Source organism: Cinclus cinclus, chromosome 11 (assembly GCF_963662255.1).
Source record: "Cinclus cinclus chromosome 11, bCinCin1.1, whole genome shotgun sequence".
Taxonomy (NCBI): domain Eukaryota; kingdom Metazoa; phylum Chordata; class Aves; order Passeriformes; family Cinclidae; genus Cinclus; species Cinclus cinclus.
The window spans coordinates 4,057,054-4,083,439 of record NC_085056.1 but is presented as its reverse complement, the minus strand read 5'-3'; the positions used below and the strand labels follow the sequence as shown (position 1 = coordinate 4,083,439).

General features: G+C 40.6%; 1 protein-coding gene across 1 annotated transcript in view; it reads left to right on the top strand.

Moving 5' to 3' along the window:
• Positions 1–2,418: 2,418 nt before the first annotated feature.
• The window catches only part of CDH13 (cadherin 13), a 329,961-nt gene continuing 305,993 nt past the window's right edge, over positions 2,419–26,386 (top strand). The window contains exons 1-2 of the mRNA XM_062500268.1: positions 2,419–2,430; positions 2,540–2,651. Of these exons, the coding sequence (XP_062356252.1) occupies positions 2,419–2,430; positions 2,540–2,651 (124 nt within the window). The remainder of the gene's footprint in view (positions 2,431–2,539; positions 2,652–26,386) is intronic.

Genomic DNA, 26,386 nt, shown 5'->3' with positions numbered 1-26,386 from the left:
CTCTAAGTACTGCCACAGATGATGTCCAAAGAGGTTTTTTATTTATAGCTCTGTAAGACAAGAGTTCCAGCTTTAAGGCTTGAGTAGCTGGAAGATCAGAACACGATTTCCCTCTTACTTGCTGTGTTAATCCTTTAGGGGAAGAGCTGTTTGTAGATAAATTTCAGGATATATGTGTTGGACTGTTTTTCTGGTGAGGACTCATTATATAACTTTGCTTGCATCTTGAGATGGGAAGAGGTTTTCTCCTGCTGTGATGGCATTTTTATGCATATTCATCCAGGAACACTGAGTCAGAAAGACAGGTACTTTAAACCTGCACCTGTGCACACAGAAAATGTGTGCAGAAGATGCATGTGTGCCCTTCTTCCTGTGCATATGCCCATTGAAATGTATATAAGGCAGTTTTTTAACAATCAGTAATCAAGCTTTATGCACAATTTTCAGGGCAGGCTCTAAATACCTCAGCTCACATTTGCAGATGTCTTCTGCTAGAAGACTGAAGGGGATACGTCCAATTCTTAGCCCAAAAATCTCCAATAAAATCAATATATCAATTTCATTAAGAGAACAAGGAATTGGGAGCTGTGGTTTTGAATGTTTTTAAGAAAGGCAGGAATAATGTGATAATACTGAAATTAATAGTAGTCAAGTGTACTGCACTTTTCTTGGTGTATTATTTTAAATCTTTCTTGGTTAATTCTTCCAGACCAACGTGGAGCAGGTCAGGATGGAAGGCAAAGGTGTCCATCTGTTGCATTTGCCTTCCACCAGATTAACTGCCATGAAATATTCTGGCTGTTTCTCACAGTCCACTGGCACTTCTTGCCAAGCTTTTATAGCAACTGTCAGTGACATGAAACAAATGATCCAGCAGCTGGTTCCCATAAGAACAACTAATGCAGGCCAGGTGGGGCACTGCTGCCTTTGGAGTCTGTAAATAGGATCACACAAGACTTTAAATGAGTGGGGAATGCAAGAAGGGAGAGAATGGGTCATGTAGCACTGTGATTTAACAAATGGACTGTGAGTGGGGGGGAATAGGGAAACATGCAGATGTTAAAATACTGCAGGACATCTCTAGGATCAGGATCAGCAGACTTGGATGATCAAGGAGTGGAGGTAGGACTGAGATGCTGCTGATACGTTGGGAGAAGTGAGAGTGCTGCTGTCACCTGAGATGGTGAAGGAGAAAAGAGCCTTCAGCATTCACTGGCGTGGTATTGGGGAGAAATTGTGTTTGCTTTACACGTGAAGAACTTAATTTCCAAAGCTGTAACTACATGTTGAGGATATCTTGAGTAAATAGACCCATTGGGCAGAGGCAGTTGAATTTAGGAGCAAATGTCTTTCAGGCCCCCTGTGTGTTTCCTTCTTGGTTGTCACACGTGCCCTCTCTAGTTGATTGTGCTCGGGCTGCCTGACAAGCAGCAGATTGCCCGTGACAATTTTGAGATCAGAGTGGTCAGTGCACCACCTGGAAGTCAGGTTTAGTAAAACATCTTTAGATGTTCTAAAGCAAAAAGTACTTCTGAAAATGTACTTGGGTTGGAAAATATGATTTGGCATTTCCTGCTCTTAACCTTGCCTCCTTTTGCCTCTCTCTTTAACCTTTTACACTTTTTAGTAATTTCTTTCTGCTTGCTGCTTCTTTCTTGACTATTCTTACCTTCATGGTCTCATTTAACAGCTGCCAAGAAAAATAGCCCTTCAGGTTGTTTTCTCTATTCAGGGATAAAATGCTTCAGAGTCTGAGATCAGAATTGTACCTATTCCCAACCAATTTTATTTTGCTTTTAAGCTTCCTGCTTTGATGTTTCTCTGGTGACACGGAACTTGGGTGACCATGTACTAACAGTGACACAAACTGTATTCAACTGGAACCTTCAGATCCACCTCCACTATAATGCACACGTTTCTTTTTCAGTCCTCCCTTGGTGTAAACAAGCTTTTGATTATAGGGAAAATGGACAAACTGTGGCTTAGAGGGAAAGAAAGGAAGCAGTTCATACTTGCTAGCAAAGAATTTCTTTTATAAATGAAACTTCTGTATGTGAGACTTTACCCTTGAATACAGAATTTCTTCTGCAACCTAGTGATCAACTTTGAGACGGCAGCTCTTAATTTATCACTTATTCAAATCAACTTGCATGTGCTTAATTTCAGCATAGATTTAGGTCCAGCTGTATTCAGCTAGGCCTAAATAAATGTGATTTTTATGTGCAATATTGCATCTTATATTTTTAATGGACCAGTAACATTCTTTATTGATATTCTGAACTGAAATTCACCTTGAAAGCTACTATTTTGTAATTTCAATGCCAGCCCCTATATATAAAAGCAAAAATCTTATATAAAAAATTGTTTAGCAAGATTTGAAGGGGAAGTGTGATGTGATGGATATTTTGTTTTATGAGTATGGACCCCAATGTTTTGTTTTATGAGCACTGAGCCTAAACCCGCTATGGTTCCCAGAAGCCAACATGATGGATGAAGGAATGGATGTTAAAAGTCTATTTCTGTTTTTTTTCCCCCTCAGGTTCTGCTGCTTGCATGTGCAGAAGATTTAGAATGTGTCCCTGGATTCCAGCAGAAGGTTTTTTATATAGAAAAGCCATTTGAATTCACAGAGGACCAGCTGGTTCTGAACCGTATGTTATTTTCATATATTACTATTGTGCAAAAATCAGAATTGTTTATGTATTCATTTCATTCCTGCCATTTATCAGAAAGCGTTTTTTGTTTTGTACCTAAGATGTTGGATATTGCCATGATTCAGACTGAGTTCCCCTATATTAATCCTATGTCTCCATGGACTTCACTCTGTTTCATGTGTTAGAAATGGCAAAATACAATATGTAATCATTTAGGGCCATGTGAGTATTGTGAAAACCTAGAATCAGCCTCTTCTTAAAAATTAAATTTGCTCTGAATTTTTTTTATAATCTTACCTATGAGCTTGGAAATCAGGACTTGCCTACCAACATCTTTATTAAATTATCTCTGCAACTCAGATTTAGAAGTTTGCATTTTCAAAGCATTCACAGATGATACAAGCCCAAGTCTTTACATGAAATTCAGAGGCTGCAAGAAGTTTGGGATCATCAGTGATAGCTAAGTGTCCCACAACTGGAATATTCAGTATTATTTCCATTGAGCAGGTGTCACATTATAAAACCCAGTCTGGCACCACACACCCAAAGCATTAAACTGAAGGAGATTTCACAGTTTTTCAGTTCTGGTGTTAGTTCATCCCAGTACTTCAGGGTTACAAACTGTTCATTCCATTCAGGGGCTTAGGGACTTCAGCAGTGTCAGACAGAAGTGGTGCCTTATCCAGTGGTCGATGTCTTAAAAGACTTAAAAAAGGAATTAAGTGCTGCCACTTCCATAACTTCCTAACACACCTGCATTTTTACATGTGATATTTATTTGTTGTTGTGCTTTGCTGCTGCTGCTGAACCAGGAATTCTTCTGGGTGTGCAGCATTGGGCAGTAGTGCTCGGCTCCTGTGTGAAGTATCTGAATCCTACAATGGGATACATCCCATAGCTTGGTGGAACCAAGAAATGCAAACCAATATTACTCACATTTCCCATCTTAGTTCCCTCCAGATATCACTGCTACATACTGATGTATTCTCACTTCAGATGAAGGTGTAATCTGTGCACATTCACTTTAAAATAGCACTAACTTCTCGAAACGAAATGTCAGAATTAGTTGCCAAAGTCTATTGAAATAACTCTCTTAAACTTAAGTCATTCAGCCTTTGGAGGTACTAAAATAGACCTCTAGGATAACATTCTTTGTTAGTTTCAGCATTTTCTGTTGATAGTCTAAGCTGCTTTTTCACAGGAACTTTAGATCACGAGTAGTAATACTAGTCAGAGATGTGAGATTGTTGTTCAGCTTAGAAAAGAGATTTCAAACTTCTTATTTCTTTGGGCAATTTAGTTCTTCTCTGGAATTCTTATTGTCAGACACATTATTCCTACATGGCTAAAAGTTGAAATTCTTAGAATATAATTAGATTTAATAAGCATGCAGATTTGAAGACATATTAAAAGAAGCAACATGGATAATTGAAGAAAAGCAACGTTTATTGAATGCTTTTTCCGCTTCAGAACTTTGAGACCGTAGTGTGACTGGCCAGGTGTCCTGCTGATTTGGAGGGGATCACCCCAAGGATGTGTTGGTTCAATCAAACTCGCTGGGCTGTTCTGTGGTGACCCAGCCACTTGCGGTGGCGTAAAATGAGCACGATAATTAAGATGCCATCATTAGTGAGAGGAGGAGGGAAGAACCGGAAGAGACTCAGAAACGCCTGGGAACAATCTCTGGAATTAAATTATTTTAATAAGCAGACACTAAATTGGCCTAATGTGCAGTGTTGGACAGAGGCAGACTGTTGATGCGTGATCCTGGTTAATTCAATCACCCACAAACAGGGTGTCCTTCAGCACAGTTCCTTCATTTTAGCTGTCAACAGAACTGATAATTTTAATTGTCTGTTTGAATACACTTTGCATGCTCTTGCATCTTTTTATGCCCATTACCAAGAGCAGTGTAATTTAGCAGTTGCATTGCAACACGAGGTTTACCAGGGCTGTGTAAATTAATAGAGCAAATATGTAAACCAGGCCTATAGCAGTGATTGTTTTTATAGTCCTCAGTAAGCCAAGGAGCTCCTTAATTCTTTTCTGAAGTGCAATAATACAGTATTTTTCTTTTTTTCTTTTTCAATTTAAACAAGAACCTCCTGTACATTTCATTACTAGCATCTCTCTTGTAATTAACTATTGGTTGTGGCTGTTTCTTATGTATTTATTACTTCTACATATGGCAGTGTTAATTGTATTTTACATTTACTGATGGGAAGAATGAAGACCATACTGAGGGTACAGAATTTTCTCTTATTTCTTGCTCTGATTTTAGCAATTTTTATTAAAGCCTACTTATAAGCTGGCCATAACAAGTCCAGCTGTGTGTGCATATTCTCCTTCCTATTAGTTTCACTGGTATTCAGTTGCTATTCATTTTTCTGTCGTTGTGCTCAGGCTGAACTGGCTTTTAAATTCTTATTTATTTACTTGCTCTTGCATCTCATTTAGTAGCAACCTCTAGACTTTGACTGTTTCTTTGTCCCAGTTTGGTCATTAATTTTTTTCCCCTCAGTCCCCTTCAGATCTCCTTATAACTTGTATTGTCTATGACTGTAAACAAAACAAGGCATTACTCTTTTACTTTGGGTCTGCCCAGTTTTTTTCTCCGTGTGCAGAACCAGATATTCCCTTGATGTAGTGGGAAAAGATCCATGGAATCAGTTTCTGGAAACAGTAATTATGTGCACATCATCGTTATCCTAGCAAACAATTGTGTCACTATTTTTCCCTTCCTTAAGACTCTTTTTTTTTTTTTTTTTTTTACTTCACACCTAGGACCATCTTTGTAATCCAATAGAGAAGATCAAGATTTCCATATTCTTGATGAAGTGCTAATTGACAGCATTTAATTACAGGTTTTCCACCTGTCAGAAGCACTTGTGGCCATGAAATGCCTCCCCTTCAGAAAGCCTGTCCCTGCCAAGGCTGCCAGGTCACTGGCAGTGACAGAGCTCTGTCACGCTGGGCTGAGGGAAGGTTCCTAATCAGACTCAACAAACGTGGGAATGTAATTGTGTTACATTAATCACGTTTATACTTAACACACATCGGGCTTGGCTTTTGGGGGTATTCTTAATTGACAATGAATCAAATAGTTCACTTGAATAATGGAGGCAATTAACATAAAGCACGAGGTGATGCATTGTGCATACTAAACTGGGGAAGGCAGTGCCAGTGCTTTAAATGTCAAAACAAAGGAAGTGTTGACCCTTACTTGAAAAACTTTAATTTGAATGTTAATTAATGGCTGACCTCTTGTGTCTCTTACGTGATAGATTACATGTTCAGAGCCTGGGTTGCTTCAAGATGAAGATTTTGTCTGTCTGCATTTGGGTGCTTTATATTCTGTGGATTTTAACAAAGAGGTTTCTATTCAACCATATCAAAATCATTGTTTACTCATACGATGTGAAATATCTTAGTGTACTTACTAATGCTTAAAAGCAGGTCTTCCATTGTCTGGTAAAGCTGCGGCCTCCAATAAGATTTGCTTTGTTCAAACCAAATAAAGCCTGTGGAAAGATGAGAGAAGATCATTCCTCCTCCTACAGCCTGGTGTGCACACGGATCATGGCCCGCTCGTGCTCACATCCAAACATTTCCTGTTGATTCTGAGCCGATGCTGTGTGAGAGCTGTGATTTATTACAGCCACCCTTCCCACTGATTCCATGCCAGTTGACTGCACAGATGGCCTCTTCCTGTGCCTGTTCCATGCTGTCAGTAGTGCTGCTGTTCCTCTCCTGCTCGTTCTGATCCTGGAGTTATCACACTTCCCTCCTTCCCTTTCCCCACACCTTGCACAGAACCAGCGTGGCAGCTTCATCCAGCTCCCAGTGATTTGCCAAAGCCTCTGCAGGGTTCTGACACAGGGTTTGGATGTGACTGTTAACTCTTCAAGCTGAATATTGCAGGGTTTGGTAATTGGGATTGCACATGGTAGTTGTAGTTTGCAAAAGAACATGTTTGAGCAAGGTAAGATTTTAAGCTTAGCAATTTCTTGCAGGGAAAACTGTCTGGGCTTCTGGGTAATAGTGAGATAACTGTGGATTTTCCACCTATTCAGTGTGTCCTTGCTGAAACCGTGTTGTGGCTTTTCAAAATGAAGAAGTTTTTAATGCATTTTGAGTTTTACAAACATCTTACATTTTCTTTCAATTCACATAAATTGCTTGCTGTGTCAAGAATATGCTTCAGAAGATGTTGAAAAAATGAGTTGGCTCCCATACCTTGCCATTGAGGGAACAGTTTCAATGGAAAGGCATTTCAACTTTCCTACCTAGATAGGGGCTGCTTGTTATATCCTAAAATATATATCTTAATGGGTTCATATGCATGGACAGAATTTGAATACTAGAGCTTCAGTCTGACACTCACATAGATGGTTAATATAAAGCATCTGGAACTCTTATTCCTTGTGGACAGAAATATCGGTCAGGGTTTGAAGCTACACATCTTAAGAACACTATTCCTATTTAAATGGTCAGAGGAAGCCAAATTCATCTACGTAAAATTCCAGGAAATATCTGGGGTGGTGTGCAAAATGGTTGCAAAGTTCTGGAAGTTTTAAAGTGGGAGGCTGGGAATTTACTGAATGTTTGTGGGGGGAAGGTGAGGAAGATCCTTTTGCACCTAAATACCTGATGCATTGCCTTTTAATTGAAGTTTGATCCTGAAATCCCACATGGAGGGAGAATGTGTTCCGGGAATACATCTTATAGCTAAATAATACAGAATGTCTCAAATGTGCCTCTGAATAGATACATGCAGATTGGTGTTGCAGCACAACAATATCACATCATCTGTTTAACTGCTTTCACACATGATTGAAGCAAAACAAAGTAGGAGAGAATAGTTTTTGAGTGCCAGGTGGTCAGACAATTCCCTCCCAAACAATGAGTGTCAGCTTCCAGGACCGAGGGAGAAGGAGACAAAAATAGAATGTTTGATTTTTATGTATATGCATTTAATAAAACTTAGTGTTTGCAAAGGTGGAACATTAGACTGGGCAGAGTGAAATAATTATTTAATCTCTGAAAAACATCTTCAGGGCTGAATCAAAACCTCTCTGGGATGCAGTCTTGTGGAATAACAGCAGGAAAGGCATATGTGTTGGTGAAACCTCGTCTTGGCATTTTAATTCCAAGGTGGAGGAAATGAGGATCTAGACTCAAAATTTCTTGTCTGTTTCATTGAGAAAAGCCACGCAATCCTGTTAAAAAAACAAACCAAAACGGGCAAACCCACAGGAAAAGTGGGTGAGGATCTTTGCAGTGACAGTGAATGCTCTGTTAGTGGCTTGGTCTGGATTTAGGAAGATAAAAGTAGCAGATTACTTGGTTCGGGATTTAATTTGTTTCTGGAGGCTTTCCAAGAGCCATAATGTTTCACAGCTAATACTTTTTTGAAATACGTGTGGGCTTTGGTTGGCTGAAACATGCCAGCTGTTCTCCTAATAATCTAAATCAATGGCCAACTGCTCGGTATTAGCAGGTTGGGTCTCTTGCTCAGTGCAGTGCAAACCTTGTAATAATCATGTCCCCAGGTGCTGCAGTGGAAGACTTCTCTGCTCATTTCCAGTTGGCAGTTTCAGAACAAAAAAAAAATCAAATTAACTAAGCTATTACTCCTGAACAGATTACCCACGCAGACCACGAGGCATTCCTTCTCTGCAGGTGTAGAAATATGTTCAAAGGTCAAAATCTCTTTTAGGAGAATGGAGGTGGCTTGTCTTAGGCCAAACTCCATCGGCAAATAATCTGACACTGATTGTCTATGGCTGGCAACATTTTAACAGGGTCATCTTCCTGAGGAAATGAGAGGTAGGGACATGAGACTTCTGGTGCTGGGGTCACTCTGGAGAGGATCCAGCACCAGCCCAGCTTTGTCAGGAGGAAACCTTGTCCATATCTGATGAAGAGATGCAAATCCCCCACACAGAGATATTCATGCATTTCTGTAGAACATTTCTTGGTATTTTCATGGTCTGCCTTTCTGACAGGATTTTTAATTTGAGGATCTTAGGAAATCACCATTCAAAAGAATCATGTCTAGCTAACCTTTTCCATTACATTTCAAAGTGCAGTGTGGACATTTAGCGAGAATTAATGGGAGTATGTGAGGTTAAATCTTCCTTTAAACATAGAATCTCATTTAAGTTAATGATATCTTAAAGCATGCAAGTATTCTTGAAAATAATTGTAGATGTAGTTCACAATTAATTCTGAGCTTTTAGGATTTCTCTCTGTTAATCCAAATCAAATTATAACTTTTCTAATGTAATTATGATCATGCTTCAACTTGCAGTTTTTCTTTCCCTCTCCTTATTTAAATCAGTCCTTTTCAGACAGAGCAGTCTGTCTGCTTTAATGGACACATCTCCTTTTCATACAGCTTTCCTGTGCCATGTGATTTCTGCCTTGCCTTGAGAATAAGTACCACTGGCTGTAAACTCAGGGAATATTTCAGAAATTTCTTAGACTGAGGGATTTTTCTAGCTGGAGGCTAGTGCTCTGATTTTGTTTTATGCCTCTGTTCAGCCTATCCACCTGAACTTTTTCCTCTAGAGAAGAGAAAGAAAAGGTATCTTTTAATGGATTGATTCTGAAAACTCTGGTTGGTCTGGAATGACTTTGTGCATATTTGTATGCCTTGTACCTGCTGCTTCTGGGGCAGACAAGTGAACCTGTAGACAGGAGAGTAAGTACATGTCATATTCTGTGATGTGAATATTAACTAAAATGTTTGTCTTGTGTTTTTTTAATCCCTGAAAAAATACCAGCCTGGGCAAAGGGTAGGATTTGCTCAAATAAGAATCCCTGCCTGTGAGGGATTATCTTCAACAAAAAATTGAAATTCCTTTACCAAGAAATTATTTTAAAACAAACTAAAATAAAACTAGGAGCCTTGGGAAGACCTAAAAGATTCCTATAGTGATCTGGGATGTTGCTTTTTTAGACAAGAATTCCACTTGCAATACTCATTTTGATTTGTTTACTTTCTTTTAAGAAAGAAAAGCAATAAAAAACCCAGCGCAACCTTAGTCTCTCAGCTGTGGAGAGAACTGAAGCAGAACTGAGGGGCCTTTAATAAGGCAGCAAAACGAAGGCAATGCTGGAGCAGCTTTACAGGTAGTCGATAGCAGAAGAGAAATTCCTCTCTGAAGTTGGAGCCAGCATTGGTAAATCTCTGACACTTTTGAAACACTTGCTGGCAAGTACCAGAACCTAAAAGCAGGTTAGACTGAAGTAAGTGATAATCTCCTTGATGCACAGGACCATTCTGCTGCCAGGGAGTCAGGTTTGTTTTACTGAAGAGCAGATTGTGAATCTTTTTCTCCCTTATCAACAGTGCTGTAAATGCCCTGGCTGGATCTGGCTTTAGGTATAAACTGGAATGTCTTGCCTTGGACTTCTTCTAAAATAGTGTAAAGCAAGGTTGTAGAAAATGGGTGCATTTTTAGTTTTGTTAATATTGCATTCTATAATTAAATATATTTATATTCTCTACTAACCACCCTGATAGGAAACATTGTTTATGTAACTGTATTAAGGCACGTGGGTTTTGTTTACCTTCCTTTGTGTGGCAATGAAACAGAGGAAACACAAAAATGTGCCCTGGTCTGCTAAAATCCTAAATTGCCTGGTTACAAGTAGGACCCCTACAGAATCTTAATTACAGTGCCAGCTCTCAACACTTACAATAAACCAGTAGGGAGACAACTATAATTTGACCTTTATAAAACATTAACACCAACCTATACAAAAACGTAACTTCAGCTTAAAAGAAAACAGTGGGAGGCAGAATTCAAGAAATTATGAAAACAATGTACTTATGATACTTTAACTTTTGGAAAAAGCACATCAATGTGCTCGTGTGGACAGCAAAGCATGGCATCGGTGTGTTTGGTTCCCTGAACCATCTCGTGATCCTTGTACAGAAATGCTGCATTGTTGGCAGAGGAGTCTTCCCATGGGTTTTTCATGTCTTGGGGAAATCAGCGCTGCTGCGAGGCTTGGGGTAGAGGACGCTGCCCAAATCCCATGGGAAATGTTGATGGATAAAAGCCAGCTTGTTTCTTTCACCAGAAAAGCCAATTCAGGAAACTTCAGGTGCCCACCTATTCCCCCTGAATCTCGTTTTGCTGCAGTGTTTGTGCCAGTCCCCCGCGGTGAGCGGCACCCTGGGCCAAGGGCTCCTTTTTCCTGCTGGAGGTCAGAGCAGAACGAGGTCAGGAAGAGGAGGAGTGGAGCAGGACAGTCCATGCCCCTGTTGGATGGGAATGTCAATGAACAGCACTGCTGACCTGTGAAAGGGGCAACAGGACTGGCAACAGGACTGGCTTCAAGGTGCAGAAGCACCAGAAATGGTCACAAATCCAAATGTATTTTTGGTTAATTCTGGCTGAAATAGTTCCTGAGTTGTGCTGTTGCAGCTCACAGTATTTTTTAGTTCTGTCATCACACGAAAATGATGAATAGTGTGCCCCAGGTCTTCTCTTGTTGTTAATTTAATATATAATAAGCATAGTTAATAAATGTCACTTTTTTAATGAAATGGACTTGAAGCTGTAAACACAAGGATAGTCTAAATGTCCCATAATAAAAGGAAAATTTGAAGATGTATGAATGCCAAGGTTATAGGTTGCCTTGGTGTGACCTGAAACATTTCTTTTTTGCTGTTTGCTGGCAGGTGAAGCATCAACTGCTAAAATCTCTTCCTCCCTAACTTTTGATGTGATGTTTCACACTGTGTTATATCTGTGTTCAAAAGCGATGCTGGATGAAAACAAAAATTATTGAGGGTAGGAAGGCAGTTATTCAATATTGTGGTCAAGAGCTTTCCAGGGATTCATTTTGGCTGAATGAAAAACCATGAGCTCAGCTGCCTAAGATCTGGTGTTTGGCTGTCCAGTTAGTATTCCTCTGCTTTTCTGGGGGATTTTTTTGGCGGCTTTTTTTAATCAAGGCTCTTCTAGCTAAAATTTTTATTCAGCCTGGTTTTTATTTATGGAGGAACCACTCAAGTGCATCATAAAAAAATATAGGAAATAGTGATTTTATAGTATTTTTCTAGAGCAATGAAAGCAGTATTGTGGGAGTTATGCAGGGTAATTTGCAACCAAAGAGCTCATTTCATTTAATTTTTTAAAAGTTACATTTGTGACAGAGGAAAGAGTTTAAAATTATCTTTAATAACAGAGCTGATGAGTTCACTCTTCCGATTAATAAGAAAATGCAACTCTCCAAATGTTCTGTAAGATTTGGTGTTTCTTCTGAGAAATCAGTCAGATCTCATGCAGGTAGGCAGAAGTTTTTGGCATAATAGAATAGCAGCTTCTGTCAGTTCAATGTAAATCAAAATAAGAAATTTTGTTTAAAATTATATTATTACTTCAGGCACTTTACTTTTATTCTTTGAGACACTTCCTTTAATAGCTTCTCCAATAAAGTTTGAAGAAGCTGAAATATAGAAGCTTTAACACTTCCATAATAAATCTATTAAATGTAATGCTTCTGAAAACATTGGGCATTGACTACTTACTGCTGTTTTTATAAGTCAGCATCACTTCCCAGAACTGTCTGATACTAACTACAGTTAGCACTGTTAATTAATTGAAATGAAATTACTCAAATGATGAATGAGAGCAGGACACGTTTGATTTAACTCTTTCTGGCACTGTAGCTGTGCTTTAGATCCTGATTTAGAAGGTATTTAAGTAGCACCTTAATTTCAGTTCCTTCCCCACTCTACAGAACTTTGTCAGAGTACCAGAGGCTCAGATTGCCTCAGCTTCAGCACCAGTTCTTTCTTGCACAGACTGTCCTTTGGGAAAGGCTCAGGCTGAGCTTGTGAGGAGGCTGTTCCCTATGCAGCCATGCAAAAGGAAAGGTATGAGAGCCTCCCGTGAGTTTTCTGTGCTGAAACAGATGATTTGGGCTGATTAGGCTCAGAACCATAAATACAGCAAGGAGTTCAATTTCCACGGGTGAGCGCTGCTCCTGCTGAAATTGGGTTTTTCTAAAAAGCCTTTGCCAGAACTCTTTCCTTCCTCTCCTCAAGGGCTACTGGATTTTAGGTAACTGATCAAACAAATCTAGACTGGTCTTTTTAACGTTCTCTTAATGACCTCTTAAATATAGTAAATCTCTGGATAGGGCTGAACTCTGGAAATAGGTGCAGGGGCTGGTGTTGCACCTGCTGCTGGCAGTGTGTGGGTGAGAGCCTCGGGAGTTTTGGATACTGAGCATGGCTGGGGGGAGCAGCTGGCACTGCCCTCAGGAGAACTGACAGATTTAATACTTTAATAAAGAGGTAAATATTTGTTATTTAGATTAAAGACTGGATTTAATGCGGCCAAATTGAAAATTATAAGTTATGGGTAAAGGTGGTAAAATTGTTCTCTGTTGAGCTTTACAGTTCGTGTAGGTCTCTAAAGCCAGGTCTAGAAGAAGTCTTCCTGCTAAAACTCGGGGTTTACAGAACCCAGAGGCAGCCGTAGCTTTGAGTTTGTCCTCTGGAAAAGCACCTGATGAGTTTAACAGAGTTTTACCAATTTAGGGATGGCGGGAGAGCACAGGCTTCACTCAAGATGCAGTATTCCAGATTCCATCCTGAGTGCTTCTTTCCAGAAATAGTGCCTGCAAAGTTGACTTAAAGAGCCTGTTTAGACCAGAAGGACATTGTGAAGTTCCCAGGCATTGCAGAGCTCATAGATCCTGTGCACAGCACATCTCTGGAGTTGGGAAGGTGTGGGATGTGCTGGGGGTGGCACACGCAGAGCCAGAACAGACAGGACTGAACTGTGTGGCTGGGTAGTGCTGTGAGGTGAGAATGGGATCTCCTGCCTTCATGGGCTTTGTTTAAAAAACAAAACCACACCACCAAAATCAAACAAACCCCACCAAAACAAATACAAACACAGAACAGAGCCCTCAAAGCTACATTCGGGCACATACAGCAGCCTCTGCTTCTCTTCCTGTCCTCTCACCTCTGTCACGGTCTTTGTGACAATCTTTGAGATTTTACACAGTGTTTCCTTGTTGGAGCTTTCCTGAAGGGCAGAGCTTTTACTTGAACCTACACAGGCCAAATTCCCAGGAGATCGAAATCTTAGCTGTGCACATAAGCCTGTTTTTTATCCTTCTGTTGCTTCTTCCTTCTGTTGAAAGAATTTTACTTCAGATGGATTAATTACACGTGCATTAAATCAGTGACTCCACAGCCTAGTAATTTGCCCATTTCCATGAGTTAAAGTGGCTATTTCAAACCCTACTCACCTGAATGTTTATATTTTTTGATGCTTTAAATCAATCAATGAATAGATATAACCATGAGCAGCATCAGTGATTTCAAAATACTTATTTTATAGGTATTTTAATAATTATTCAGGTATTCAGGGAGATGGAATTCCAACTTGCTTGTGACATGCACAAGAATATTTGGGTGTAGTGATTACAAAGTATGCAGGAACATTTACACTCAGCTTTCAGCAGAAAGCAAAGGAGAAAGCCTTATTTTCTGGATTCTCAAGTCATGTACTGGAGTATCATTCTTATGTTTTTGTTGGGTTTTTTTTGCTTTTTTTCTTTTTTCTTCTAATCATCAATTGGATACAGCTGAAAAGATTCCATCAAAAGAGGGCTGGCACAGCTTCCTGGTGTAGGAGAGTTTTCTGTAGAGGGGAAAGTGCATGCTCCAGCAGCTTAGAGCAAGCAATGCAGGAGAACTGGAGCCTTCCAGAACCTGGTGGGATTCTGGACCTGGTTACATGAAGAGCATGAGGTCTTCCCCCTCCAGTGTATTGCTTCGTTATTCTAGGACCTTATTTATCTTTCCTATATTTATTAGAAATTCCACGTTTGTTTGTCAAGAAGAATGCTTTATCTTGCATTGAACAGGTTTTTACTTTGTATATGTTTTGGTAGGAAAAGTGGGTTTTTTTCTTTCAAATCTGATTCTGGTGGAACTCCTCAACACCTTCTGCTTGGCAGCTGAACCAAAAAAAAAAAAAAAAATATTTGCACAGCCTTAATGGTGTCAGTAAACTGATTTCCCTAGAACACAAGACTGCATTTCCTCTCTGGGATGCCCCAAAGTGATCATTATTAATGATAAACGACAATGGAAATTCTACAGAGAAATGAATAACTGAATGGATGTTGCTCTGAAATGAGAGCAGCAATGTGGATGCCCTTGAAGGATACTGAACACTTCCTTTGTGCATCAGCTGCTCCTCGTTCATGAACAGATTATGGAAAGGCCATGCTGTGATAGATTTGCCAGCTGGTTTGCTCTGGGAAGAGCAGGGTTATCAAAGGCAAAGGTGATGTTACCTGGGCCTGCCCTCCTGTGTGGGACACAGGAATGGTTGGAATTGCTCTCATTTTTCAGAGCAGAGCTCAAGATTGTAACTCACAGTTGATGATTGATTTCTAGGAAGTCTCTGTGGATTTAGCAAGCACGTGCTTCCTCAGGTGCATTTGTTTTGGAGACTTCAGATGGGAAAAAGTATAGAAACCTTCTCTTGAAAGAAGGAAATGAAACAAGAATGAACAAATGATCTTTAAAGAAGAATTTTTGATTAGCAGCATCTCCTTCTAATAAATTGTCCTGATCTCAAAGCTCCTTTCCTACCATGCTGAAAACAGTGCTGGGTTTTTGCCAGTTCTACTAGCAAACCTGAACTCTGCAAAGTTTGATGTAATGAATGCAAATAATGTTCTGTCTACCTCCCTTCCAATCTGTGCTAAAAAAATACCTCATTAGAAGGATTATAGGAACTGGAACAAAATGGGGGAAAATATACATTAATTTTCCTCCCAAAAATACATTAATATAATTGACAATTTTGATCTGAATGTTCCAAGGGTTTGTTGAAAACTGTTGAGGTGTAGTCATGAAATCTTACAGGAATTATAAAAAGTGCTGAACACTGAACTGCAAATGCCATTTGCAGCTGACTTCATGCAGTTCTGTTTTACCTCTGGAAAGTAAAATCAATTTCAGATTAACTTTGACAGGGAGGTGTTGAGCTATGTGAGTCAGCACTTACTCAGATATTTCTGCCAGCCTGTTGGGAAGACAAAGAATTGTGATGGATATTATCAATAACAGTGCTAGCCTGAAAGGAAAATTGGCAAACTAAGTTAAGAAACACTTTTCTGCCTTGTCCTGGCACTCTTCACAAGAAACTAAATTATAAGTTGTTATTAGTGTACAAAACTAAAATTTGTCTTGAGATTTAGGAACTTTTTTCTCTGCTCTTTTTTTTTCTTTTCTTAAAAAAAACCCAAAAAAACACCACCAACAAAAAAACCCCACACGAACCCTGCTGTTATTGCTTCCACTGTTTGCTTTTTTTTTTCCATTTCAAAATTTGGAGCAGCTTTTTCTTTTGTCTGAAACAGTGTGTTTGGTAGAACTCAGTACAGCACGATTGAAACAATGAGGGATCTCATTCTTTTCATCCACAATTGTACAGCTATATTTAATAACCCTTTATAAGAAACTTTCCACTATACTGAATTATGTATTGATTCTTCTTTTGTATTCATTACAGAATTCCAGAAGGAAAATGGGCTTTTAGATGTCAACCTGAAACTCCTCACAATTTTGAATACAGTATTACACATAATTCTTTGAGGATCTAATCACACATCATTTGATTTCAGTGAAACAACTCTCATTGACTTCCCTGAGAGCTGGCTGAGACTTGGCTTGAACCGTTGCTGTGTTATTGAAAGTATAATAAGCATTTTGATTCAATTTTCCATCTCTTTCAAGTCTTACATGTTAGCTCTGCTGTGCATGAAGCCCTGCTACACAGAATGATGGATTGTTGGGTTGGAAAAGCCCCCTAAGATCATCGAGTCCAACCATCACCCCAGCACTAAATCCAAGTGTCACCTCCAAGGGTGGGAACACAGCCACTGCCCTAGGAATCCTGTTTCAATGCTTAACAACCCTTCCAACAAAGAAATTTTTCTAACAGCCAGTTTAAGCCTCCCCTGGTACAATTTGAGGCCATTTACTCTTTTCCCATCACTTGTTAATTTTGAGATCAACCCTACCTGGCTACACCCTCCTTTCAGGGAGGTGTAGAGAGCAATAAGGTCTCCCCTGAGCCTTTTCTTCTGGTAAAACATCCCCATCTGCTCCTCCTCACATCTGGGCTCCGGGCCCTTCGCAGCTCTGCTGCCTTCTGGCCACACTGCAGCATCTCAAGGTCTGTCTCATAGCTCTCACAATATGCAGGGCACTGTGAACCCTGGCTAGAGCTTTCAGGGAGATGCTTTTAGAACAGACTTTCAAAGTAGAAAATATTTACACTTTTTTAAATTACAAATTTTGCTGATGGAGCTCCTGCAGATGCTGTATGTGACAGAGGAGTGTGGAAGCTGGGTCTGTGGCTCAGGGTGCACGGGCTCCTTTGGCTGAAATTCCAGAGGTTAACAGCTCTGGAGCACGCAGGGGTCTCTGGTCATTGATTTTTAGTGGTTGCTGTTACACAAAGTATGAGTGGCATTTAAGAGAGACAAAGCACCATATTAAAGTTAATGCCTTTGATTTCCTTCAAATCATCTGTAATCCATGTGGACCTGTCATAATTTATACCTGGCTCAGCCACAGCAATAAGTCTGCAACTGTCACGTAATCTGCATCAGCAATTGTGCACAAGAGAAATGGCACGTGCTGCTCACTGCAGTTGGTGTCCAGGTATTTATCTCTCCTTACCCAGAAGGCTGCCCTGAGTTTAATTGGTCTTTCTCATTATTTACATTGCTAGGAAAAAAATGGGATTAAATACCAGGAGAGGAGGATAATGGGGGTTTTGCTGCATAAGATAAATACAAACCAATTCTTGTTTGTTTCTAAACATGATAAATGTGATCAGGTTTTTTCGGTCTTCCCCGCTGCCCCCAAAGTCTTGGGGATCTCCTGAGGATAATCTTAATAGGATAAAGTGGTGTCTGAAAGGTAATTAGCAAGATTCCTATTAACTGGGCCATACATGGGCCATACTCAACCCTCTCCTGATTAATTCTCATCTTAATTCCTTTTATTGGGATTTATTTACTCATTTCACATATAATGTATTTAGTTCCCTTAGCTCTGCTCTGTGGTTTGAAACCATCCTGGTGCCTTTCAAGTCCCTGTCCAGCTGTACCTGTGAGCAGCCAGCAGCCCCAGAAGGGCTGGACAGCAGTAGAAAGTGAGCTTAGACCACAATCCTTAGAGTTTGGTCACTACCAATAATTGAAATAATTAATGCTCTAATGATGCTAATGGAAAGGGAATCAGCGAGGAAGACACTGGGCTTTATAGGATGAAATTCAGCACATTGTGGCAGCTCTCCTGATTTTATTTAGAGGAATCATATTTCTTTGGAGGCATGCAGTTCACAGTGGAATAAAGCTCTAGGGAAAGTTCTTCTCTCTTACCATATGCCTTATGTGCTATACCACTGAAATGATTTTTATTTCTTTATTTTTAAAATGATTTTCTAAGACAGAAATTCAAAAGTTTGTCACTTCTTACTTAGTCTTCATCCATGGCTGCATTTGGAGAATTCCAGGACAAGCCAGGATCTGTTTAAGTGTCTTCCAGCAGACACTATTACATATGTTTAATTAATATTGCACCTTTACTACTGCAACTTCTCCGTTCAGGAAGACTCTACCTCCAGGAGGCTTTTGAACTCATTTGCTGTGCTTCAACACCTTTTGTGAGCTGTGCTTATTTCTTTTATGTTTATTTCTGTCTTTGGCAATTGGTGCAGTGGGAAAGCGATGTCCCTGCCACCCACCTCCTTCCTTGAGCTCAAACACTCCAGCACCAGCCCACCTACAGACCAGAAATAAGCAAACAAACAGCTTTGACCAGAAGGTTTCAGCAATCAGGGTGTCCTTCTTGTTCTAAAATTAAATGAGATGCAGAACCTGTCTCAAAACAGCCCGTTTGAGGGCTAATAGAGAGGAGAGGTCCATTATTGAAATTGCATCCTATTTACACCACATACAGCAGCATCCTGTAGCTGGTAAATGTTCTAACTGCCAGAAGTAATATGACCTCTGAGGCAGGGAGTATCTTCCTACATCCATTTTCAGTTAGTGAGAATCTTAGTAGACCACTGCTGAAAATAAATGGAGATTTGTAAGTTTTCCTGGCTTTACAGTTCATCATAAAATGCTGAAAATATTAAAACAATTCAATATGTTCTGGGAAGATAAACACAAATAGGGCACTGGAGGGTTTGGAGTTTTGGGTAATGACATTTCTCTGGGATGTTTGGGGGGCACTTTATCCTGTGCACAGGCTGCTGCTGACAAGCTGGGAACCTAATGCTGAAAGGACCTTAACACCCAGATGGTCACATTGAGCCTCTCACGCCAAAATATAGCGGTGGCTCAGATCTGAACTGGCTGCAGTCACTGCCAGCACCTGCTGGCTTATTCCTTTATGGGCTCCCTCAGGATCTTTGCAGTGTTTTCTACCTGGAATTGCTTTTGTTTAGCTGGTTGCACTGTGTATTGATCTTGAGCTGTCAGCTAATTTACAGACAGCATTCACCCAGCAGAGTGTGTTCACTGTGAAGAGAGGAAACAGGAGTTCACCAAGTCCTGTCCATGGTCCTCATCAATGCTCTGCAGCCACATTTATTGTTCTGCTAAAGGGAGAGTGCCCAGCAATGCTTGATGGCACCTGAGCCAGCAGGCTCTGAACTGCCCAGCCCAAACCCTTCCATTCTGTCACTCTCAAAATCAGAGTGGCTGCATGCAAACTGCTCCCTGTGCATGATCCTCGAGACCTCAGAGCAGGGCTGGGACTGTAATTAGGCTGCCACAAGGAAGCAAGGAAGTGGAAAAGAGAAGGAGCTGCACTAAATGGCATTGAGGGCTGGGGTGCAGTTCTTGACAGCAGTGACCTGCTCGAGCAGCTTTACCTTGAGCATTCAATAGGAGGGAAAATTTAAGAGCTGGGAAAAAGTGCTTAGGCGTGTTGGAAATGCATATGATTAAGGAGTTAAGTTCCTAAAAAAACCCACTGCTTTTCCTTGGCTCTGCTTACTGCACAACGTACGTAAGTACTTCTAGTTAAGCCAGTGAGGCTGCTGTCAAACTTATGCAAGCACTTATGAGGAAAACATATGCTTTGTGGAATGCTGACTGGAATTTTAGCTAATGATCTATTCAGCTCCGGGTGCCATACACAGATCATGAAACATTTACTTCCAATAATTAGCTGTTTTGTAGTTTGGGGCTTTTTATTTTTTATTTCTTTTTGTTCTTTTTAAATCCTACTCAGGCATATTGACAAACATGGCTTTTTGCTCTGCTCTTGGAGAAAGTTGCAGCTGCAAAGGTCCTTGAGTTATGCCAATCACTTGCAGATGTTTTTCTCAAAGCAGAAATTAAATAGAGTTTCTTGATGCCAATAAATTAAAGAAAAATATTAGGCTGTTATCTCTAAAAATGTGTGCTCTGGTCACAATGCATCAAATACTACCAATATAATGATGACCTTTTAAAGGAAAACACATTATGCTGTAGCTGTCTTTGTATTATACCTGTGGAATGCTGGTATGCAAAACTCAAGTTATTAAACAGTGGGAGAAATGGAGTGAAAATAATCTATTTTGCTTTTGTCTGCTGTTGCTGTTCTGATAGGCACATTCTTTTCTTTTTTCCTCCTGTATTCAGTCATGCTCTTCTTGAAACCAGGAAACATAGAGATCGATCAAACACACGATAACATTTTGGAACGTTGTATCCTCCTGCATTTGGATGAGTTGGATCAAAATCCCAATGACCAAAAGCTGTTGTTCAGTAGCAAAAGTGAGCATAACTGCACAGGAAGATAAGCAGGGTCTTTGTCTGCCCTCATCATGGTCAGAGTCTAGAGACCAGGCATTTGCTCAGAGCTAACATTTCCATTTACTCCTCAGAAACTCAGATTTCATGTGAGTAGTTACTTTAGCAAGGATCCCTGGAAGGTGTTAAAGTACTTTTAGTGATCCGTGCCCAGATATTCACCTCTGCCCATCACAGAGATGTGGAATCAGAACTCTTCATTCTTTACAGGTGCATTCTGGGATTGGTTAAACTCACATTTACAAGTTATTAAAAACCTGCCAGCACTGAGTCAATTCCAGTTGTGTTCCAGATACTTGCTGGAGAAATAGGACTTAATTCCTAGGGCTGTTTCCCCAAAACCTTTTCTACCAATTTATCCACTTGGAAAATACGGTATTTAAATTTTTCTTTTGCCTGCAGAAAAAAAAAAGGAGGAAACTTGTGGAGACCCTAAAAGGCATTCCGAGTCAGGGAGACACAAGAGGCTTCTCCCACAGCAAATGTGAATGCACTCCTGTTCTGTTGCGATGATTGTTGTTCTGAAGCCATGATTTTTTGAAAAAAAAAAAAGTTTCGAGAGAGCTGCAGATTGGGGAGGAGTTAAGAGTGATGAAATTTTGTTGTTTGCTTCATGTATTCAAAGTCCCGTTGCATGTTTGGGAAATGCTAAACCCCAGTAAAAAAAACCCCTCTCCTCCGTGTTCCCCTCCTCGCGTCCCTACACCCCATCTCCGGTCGCAGGAAAAGTTTTCCCCACGTTCCCCCGTCCTCAGCCCCGCCGCACGAGGCGGCCGCGCGCCCGCCCTCATGCGCTCAAGATGGCGGAGAGCGCGTGGCCGCAGGTACGGGGTGTCCCCTACCCGCGCCGAGCTCCTCTCCTCCTGTCCGGGGCGCTGCCCTCAGGCACGGCCGCCCTCTGCTCCCCACGGGCCCGCTGCCGCGGCTAAAGGCGGCGGGGTCGGATTAGCTCCCGTATTGCCGTCTGGCTTGGAGCTGTGCCATGGCGGCCGAGGGGAACGCGTTCGCTCCGTCGGAGAAACTTCCTTCTGTTTGGCTGTTTCCTGAGAGAATGGGCCTAAAGCATTTCTGAGCTTTAAGAAGCTCTGTTGAAGAAAACAAGGCTTTGCTTCTCAGCCTGGTGATGCGTAACTGTGAGCTGCTTTACTTTGATGGGTGTTTGATACCGCTGTTCTCCAGACACCACTTTTGTGGTTTGATCCCGGTGAAACTCAGAGCCAGGTTGGATCCGTGGTGGTTACAAGAAGGAGCAGCTGCCCAGGCATTGGCACTTGTGGAGGCTGGCAAGAATTTCCCATTCCTTGGTGTGTGTGCTGGAATGCCCTGAGCAGAGCCAGCATGGAGGAGAATTTGCTTCCTGAGGTCAGCAAGTCTTTCACTGCCGCACCAGCTGCAAGGGGCTCTAAGGCAGCACAGGCAATGGGAGATGTGTTGTGCTTGCACGGGGAGTTAAATCAACATCTTACTCTGTTATAATTTTCTGGTTTTCCTGCTGTGTAAACGGCTGCTGGTAGCCTGTCAGTCAGCTTCTACTTTGGTGCTACTAATTGCATAGGGAAACATTAAAAACTGATTAAAAAAAGTTTCAAGGCTGATAGCAGAGAAGTCAAAAGGTTCTCAAACATTGTTTTTTATCTTCTCTCGAGATAAAGGTTTTTCAGAAGAGCCTGGACCTGGAGGATCAAAGGGAGCATTTTGTTTGTAATGAGTACCCATCAGTGCATCCTTTAATTACCTTGTTGGTGTCTATTAACAAAAACCCACCAGGCTCTGCAGCAGAAAACATTAATTTATGAGTAATGGACAATGTTGTGTGAAATACATTGCTGGATATAAAAATCATTCAGTGTTTGAAGACAGACCAAAGTCATGCTTAGAATATTCTGTGTTCCTCCCTCCAGCCGATGCTAATTAACAGCCCTGCTTTGCCACTGTAGTCAGCAGGAGATGTTGAATCCCTTCCTTTGAAAACGAGCCCCTTTCTTGGGCTGCTCCCTTCCAAAGGCTCCCAGCCTCTTTTCCAGCTTGGTGTGCCTGGAGAAGAACTCATTTGAAATTTGTTCTCCAGAGCCCTTTTCATATTTACTGCCCTCAAACCTCCCAAAACTCCTGAGCAAACTCTTTCCATCCAAATGAAGCCTCTCAGCATTGTTGTATCACCTCAGGGCTGTAGTTCTATAGATTCTGTGGTCGCTGCCAGTGAGACCAAACTGACTGCTTTGATTAGCAACATTTCAGGTCAAAACTATTGTTTGTGTTCCTGGCAGTGGAATGGAGCACATATGGTAGAGCCAGCACATGCCAGGCATGTTTCTGGCAGGTTCCTCATGTGAGGATCAGCAATATTGATGCTCTGAGCAGTTAGAGCTGCTGGAGATGAGCAAGGCCATTGTCCCTGCTTGTCAAGGATGTTTAGCATTTGAGTAGCCTTGGCCAGTTGAACTTTCCTGGGCTGCAGTGTGTGCACAGCACGCCCTGAGCCGTGTATTAGTAAGTTTAAAAGCTTGTAGCAATTTTTGAAAGCTGATCTGTATTTGTAAGGTTAAGGCTGCTCAGTCTGAATTAGCTGCAGCATTCGCCAGTGCAGTGAGCACAGTGAAACCCTGTGTAATTCTTGCTCTGTCAATAGCTGGATGTGCTGACCAAACCTGCTTGATCAGTCATTACAAGTGGGCAAAGTTTAAGTGCCCTTTGCCTGTTCCTGAGTCTGTTCTGCAGTTCTCAAAAGTCAATCTTTTTCCTAGAGGACTCTCTTAACATTACTCTCTATAAATTTGCTGTTATCTGAGCCAGTGTTTAATTTGGAATCCCTGTGAATGAAAGTAATTTTCTCTGTCTGACTGCATTGTTTGTATCTGAGGGTTCTTTTTTAATTCAGGGTGTCCAACTCTCTTCTGATAATGTGCTCTTAGAAATCTTTTACGAGGTAAAGTGCTCTTGCTGTTGTGACTTTTTTAATCAAAACCCCCATTTGGTGCATGTTTGCAAACTGGTGAGAGAAATGTTCAGTATTTCTTTTTTTCATTTCCTTTCGAAGCTTAGGAAAACTAAATCAAGTTTCAAAGCGTCCACTCATTTTATGACTTCTGGGAGGTGTTTGCCATCTGTGGTAACTCTGGGCATCTCAGAGCAGGGAGATACAGACTCGAGGTCAGCAGAACTGAAGGTGAAGATTTTGTAAGGTTTTTCTGTCTAAATTGGCACTTTATTTCAAAGCACACAGGGAAGAACTGCTGACTTGGAACATGTAACGAAATTTCAAAGCCACCAAGAATGTTTTTATCCATTTTTCTTTTATTTTGAAGAAATGGTAGTAATTATCTGTCAGGTTAAAACTGGGTTCTGTTCTAAAGGGTGATGTTGAGAATGCTGGACATTTGGGGGGAATTAAAGTTAGACTTGGTATAAGCTCTAACATTTGTTTCTAATCCAGAGGAGTTTTTCCTATCAATACAGTCTCTTATGCACCAACTTAATTATTTCATCATTTATCCTCATTAAGTTAGTGAGTTACAGAAATTATTGCGGTATATTAGGAAATATTGCTTTCTTCTCTAGAAGAGTAAATTACTTTCCTCTGTCTTCCTTGTGTATTGGGATGTCTATTGCACTTATGAGAATGCTAAATTATACATTTCTAAATTTCAGATCATAATAAATGTCCCTGTCACTTTGGAGTTTTTGAATAGTATTAACCTAAAAAAAAAAAACCCAAAAACCCAAAAAACAAACCAAACATCAGCATTTAAAGTTTTGCTGGAAAAACAATTCTGTAAAATATTCCTAAATGATTTATGATTAGAGTCTGCAATTATTGAAGTTAATGTTCCTTAGTGGACTTAATATAGGTGGGGGAAAAAAAAAAAGAGGTATGTACAGTGAAGGTTGCCCAAGCATTTGCATTCAAGTTTTCATTTTTTTTTTATAATTTCTCATACCTGAGACTTTTTTTCCTCAGTTGTTGGAAACAGCATCAGGCAGTTGTTGTCTGTATTTTTATTGAGTTTCAATTTTATTTTACCTTGGAAAAAAAAAAGCCTCAACCAAAACAAGCAAAACAGTTCTCAACTCGGAAAGGAAAAACAGGTATTTTTATATGCAGGAGGAAGAAGAATGCCCATTTTCTTTCTGTAAAAACAAATCTTGTGCAGCTCACAGTTCAAGGTGTGTAGGAGGACAGCTGAAATGCAGTAACGCAGAATTACTCATTGTTAGGAAATGTTTTTATTTGTGTGAAAACTGGTTTTGATTTGGCGGGGTAGAGGACTTTGTTTAAATAAATAAAATAGTATATTCTGTTTGTTTGCTTTATTGGGCAGTGTGAGTAGAGCCTTCTTGAGGCTTCAGTACTTTTATAAGGTAAAGGCTCAGGCAAAACCACTTTATTTTCTTGGTATGTGACATGGTATCTGTCCCAAAAGTGCGTGTTGAGTTCTTCTCTTTCAATAATGTATCATTCTAAAATAGAAAATTCTGTATTAAGTGAAGAGTAAATTCTTCTAATGAAAGTGCAAAATGCCAAAGTTAAGTTTACATGAAAACTCAGCTTTTTTCCCCTGTAAGAGTGTTCTGTAATTGCACAGCTCCATTCTATTTGTCAGTTGAACTTTCTTAGTTATGTTTTATTTGGAGAGCTCAGCAGAATTAGTGTCCATGAAATTAATTTATGTCTTGCAAGCCTTTTAGAAAGTTGCAGGAAAAAAAATGTTGCCTCTGTGTTGCTGTGAAATCATTCTAAATAATTGTGCTAAATTGTATTAAAAAGCTCCAGGACAGAGAACACTGAGCAGAAGGATAAAGGTCAGGTATAATTTCTCCTCTGCAATTCAAGTGAGGCAATCTGACATTGCACATTCAACTGAAAGGCATCTTTTGCAACCAAATAGTTGGGGGTGAATACCAGAATTTTGGCTGTTTATTGCAAGCCATACTTTGAGAGGTAGTTTGTCCAGGGAGCCCATTCCTCCTCGTCCTTACTCGCCTGGGGTGTGGTGTGGAAGGGAATAAAAAGAAACACTGCAACATGTGCTATTGTAGAGGCTTTGTATATCCTGAAATTGGAAAATGGCTTTTGGAAAAGATGCTTCTGACTGGACCAGTAGGAGACATTCACTGTTCTCACACAGTGGGTTTTCTTGGAACATCGTTTTTCTATTTGTAGTTTCTCCAGCACGCGTTGAATTTGGTTATCATGAGTGCTCTGGACTTTTACCTGGATTGCTGAGGAGGAAGGTGGACACAAACCAGAGGGGAGATCTGCCTGAGACCCAGCAGGACAACAGAGAGTGTGAGGCTGTGGAAGCGCTGGGACACCAGGCTGCAATGTGGCGCCTCCTGGAGGAATTTTGGCGGTAAAGAATTCTGTGTTGAAAGCACAGAGCATTTTGCCTGTGTGTCACAGGGGCAGAAATCAGCCCAGCACAACCCGCTGAAGAGAAGGGATGGGTTGAAGATGCACGTAAAACAGTGTGTGCTGGCTTATGGACCTTTGAGGATTTTGGATTACAAGACAACGTGAATTCCAAAAGCAGTGCATGCTAGACCATGCACTGATCTGACCTGGAAAGGAAGGAGATGCCAACAGCGTTGACCTTTGCTTTGTTTTCTGAAGGGAAAAGAGGGTTTAGGGGAACAGTGTTGCCTGGAATACCTTGCACATTAGAACTGCTAACATGTTCTGGGGTACCCTCTCAGCAATTTGAGAAACAGATAAAACCAGTGATGGTTAAGGGTTAAAGAGTGAGTCCAAGCTGAAGAAAGACAAAGGTGGCAGAGACGTGGGAATCTGGCCTTCATGGTACAGGAGAAATGGGAATGGCCGTCTCTGGGTGAACTTGTCAGGGGTCAGAATC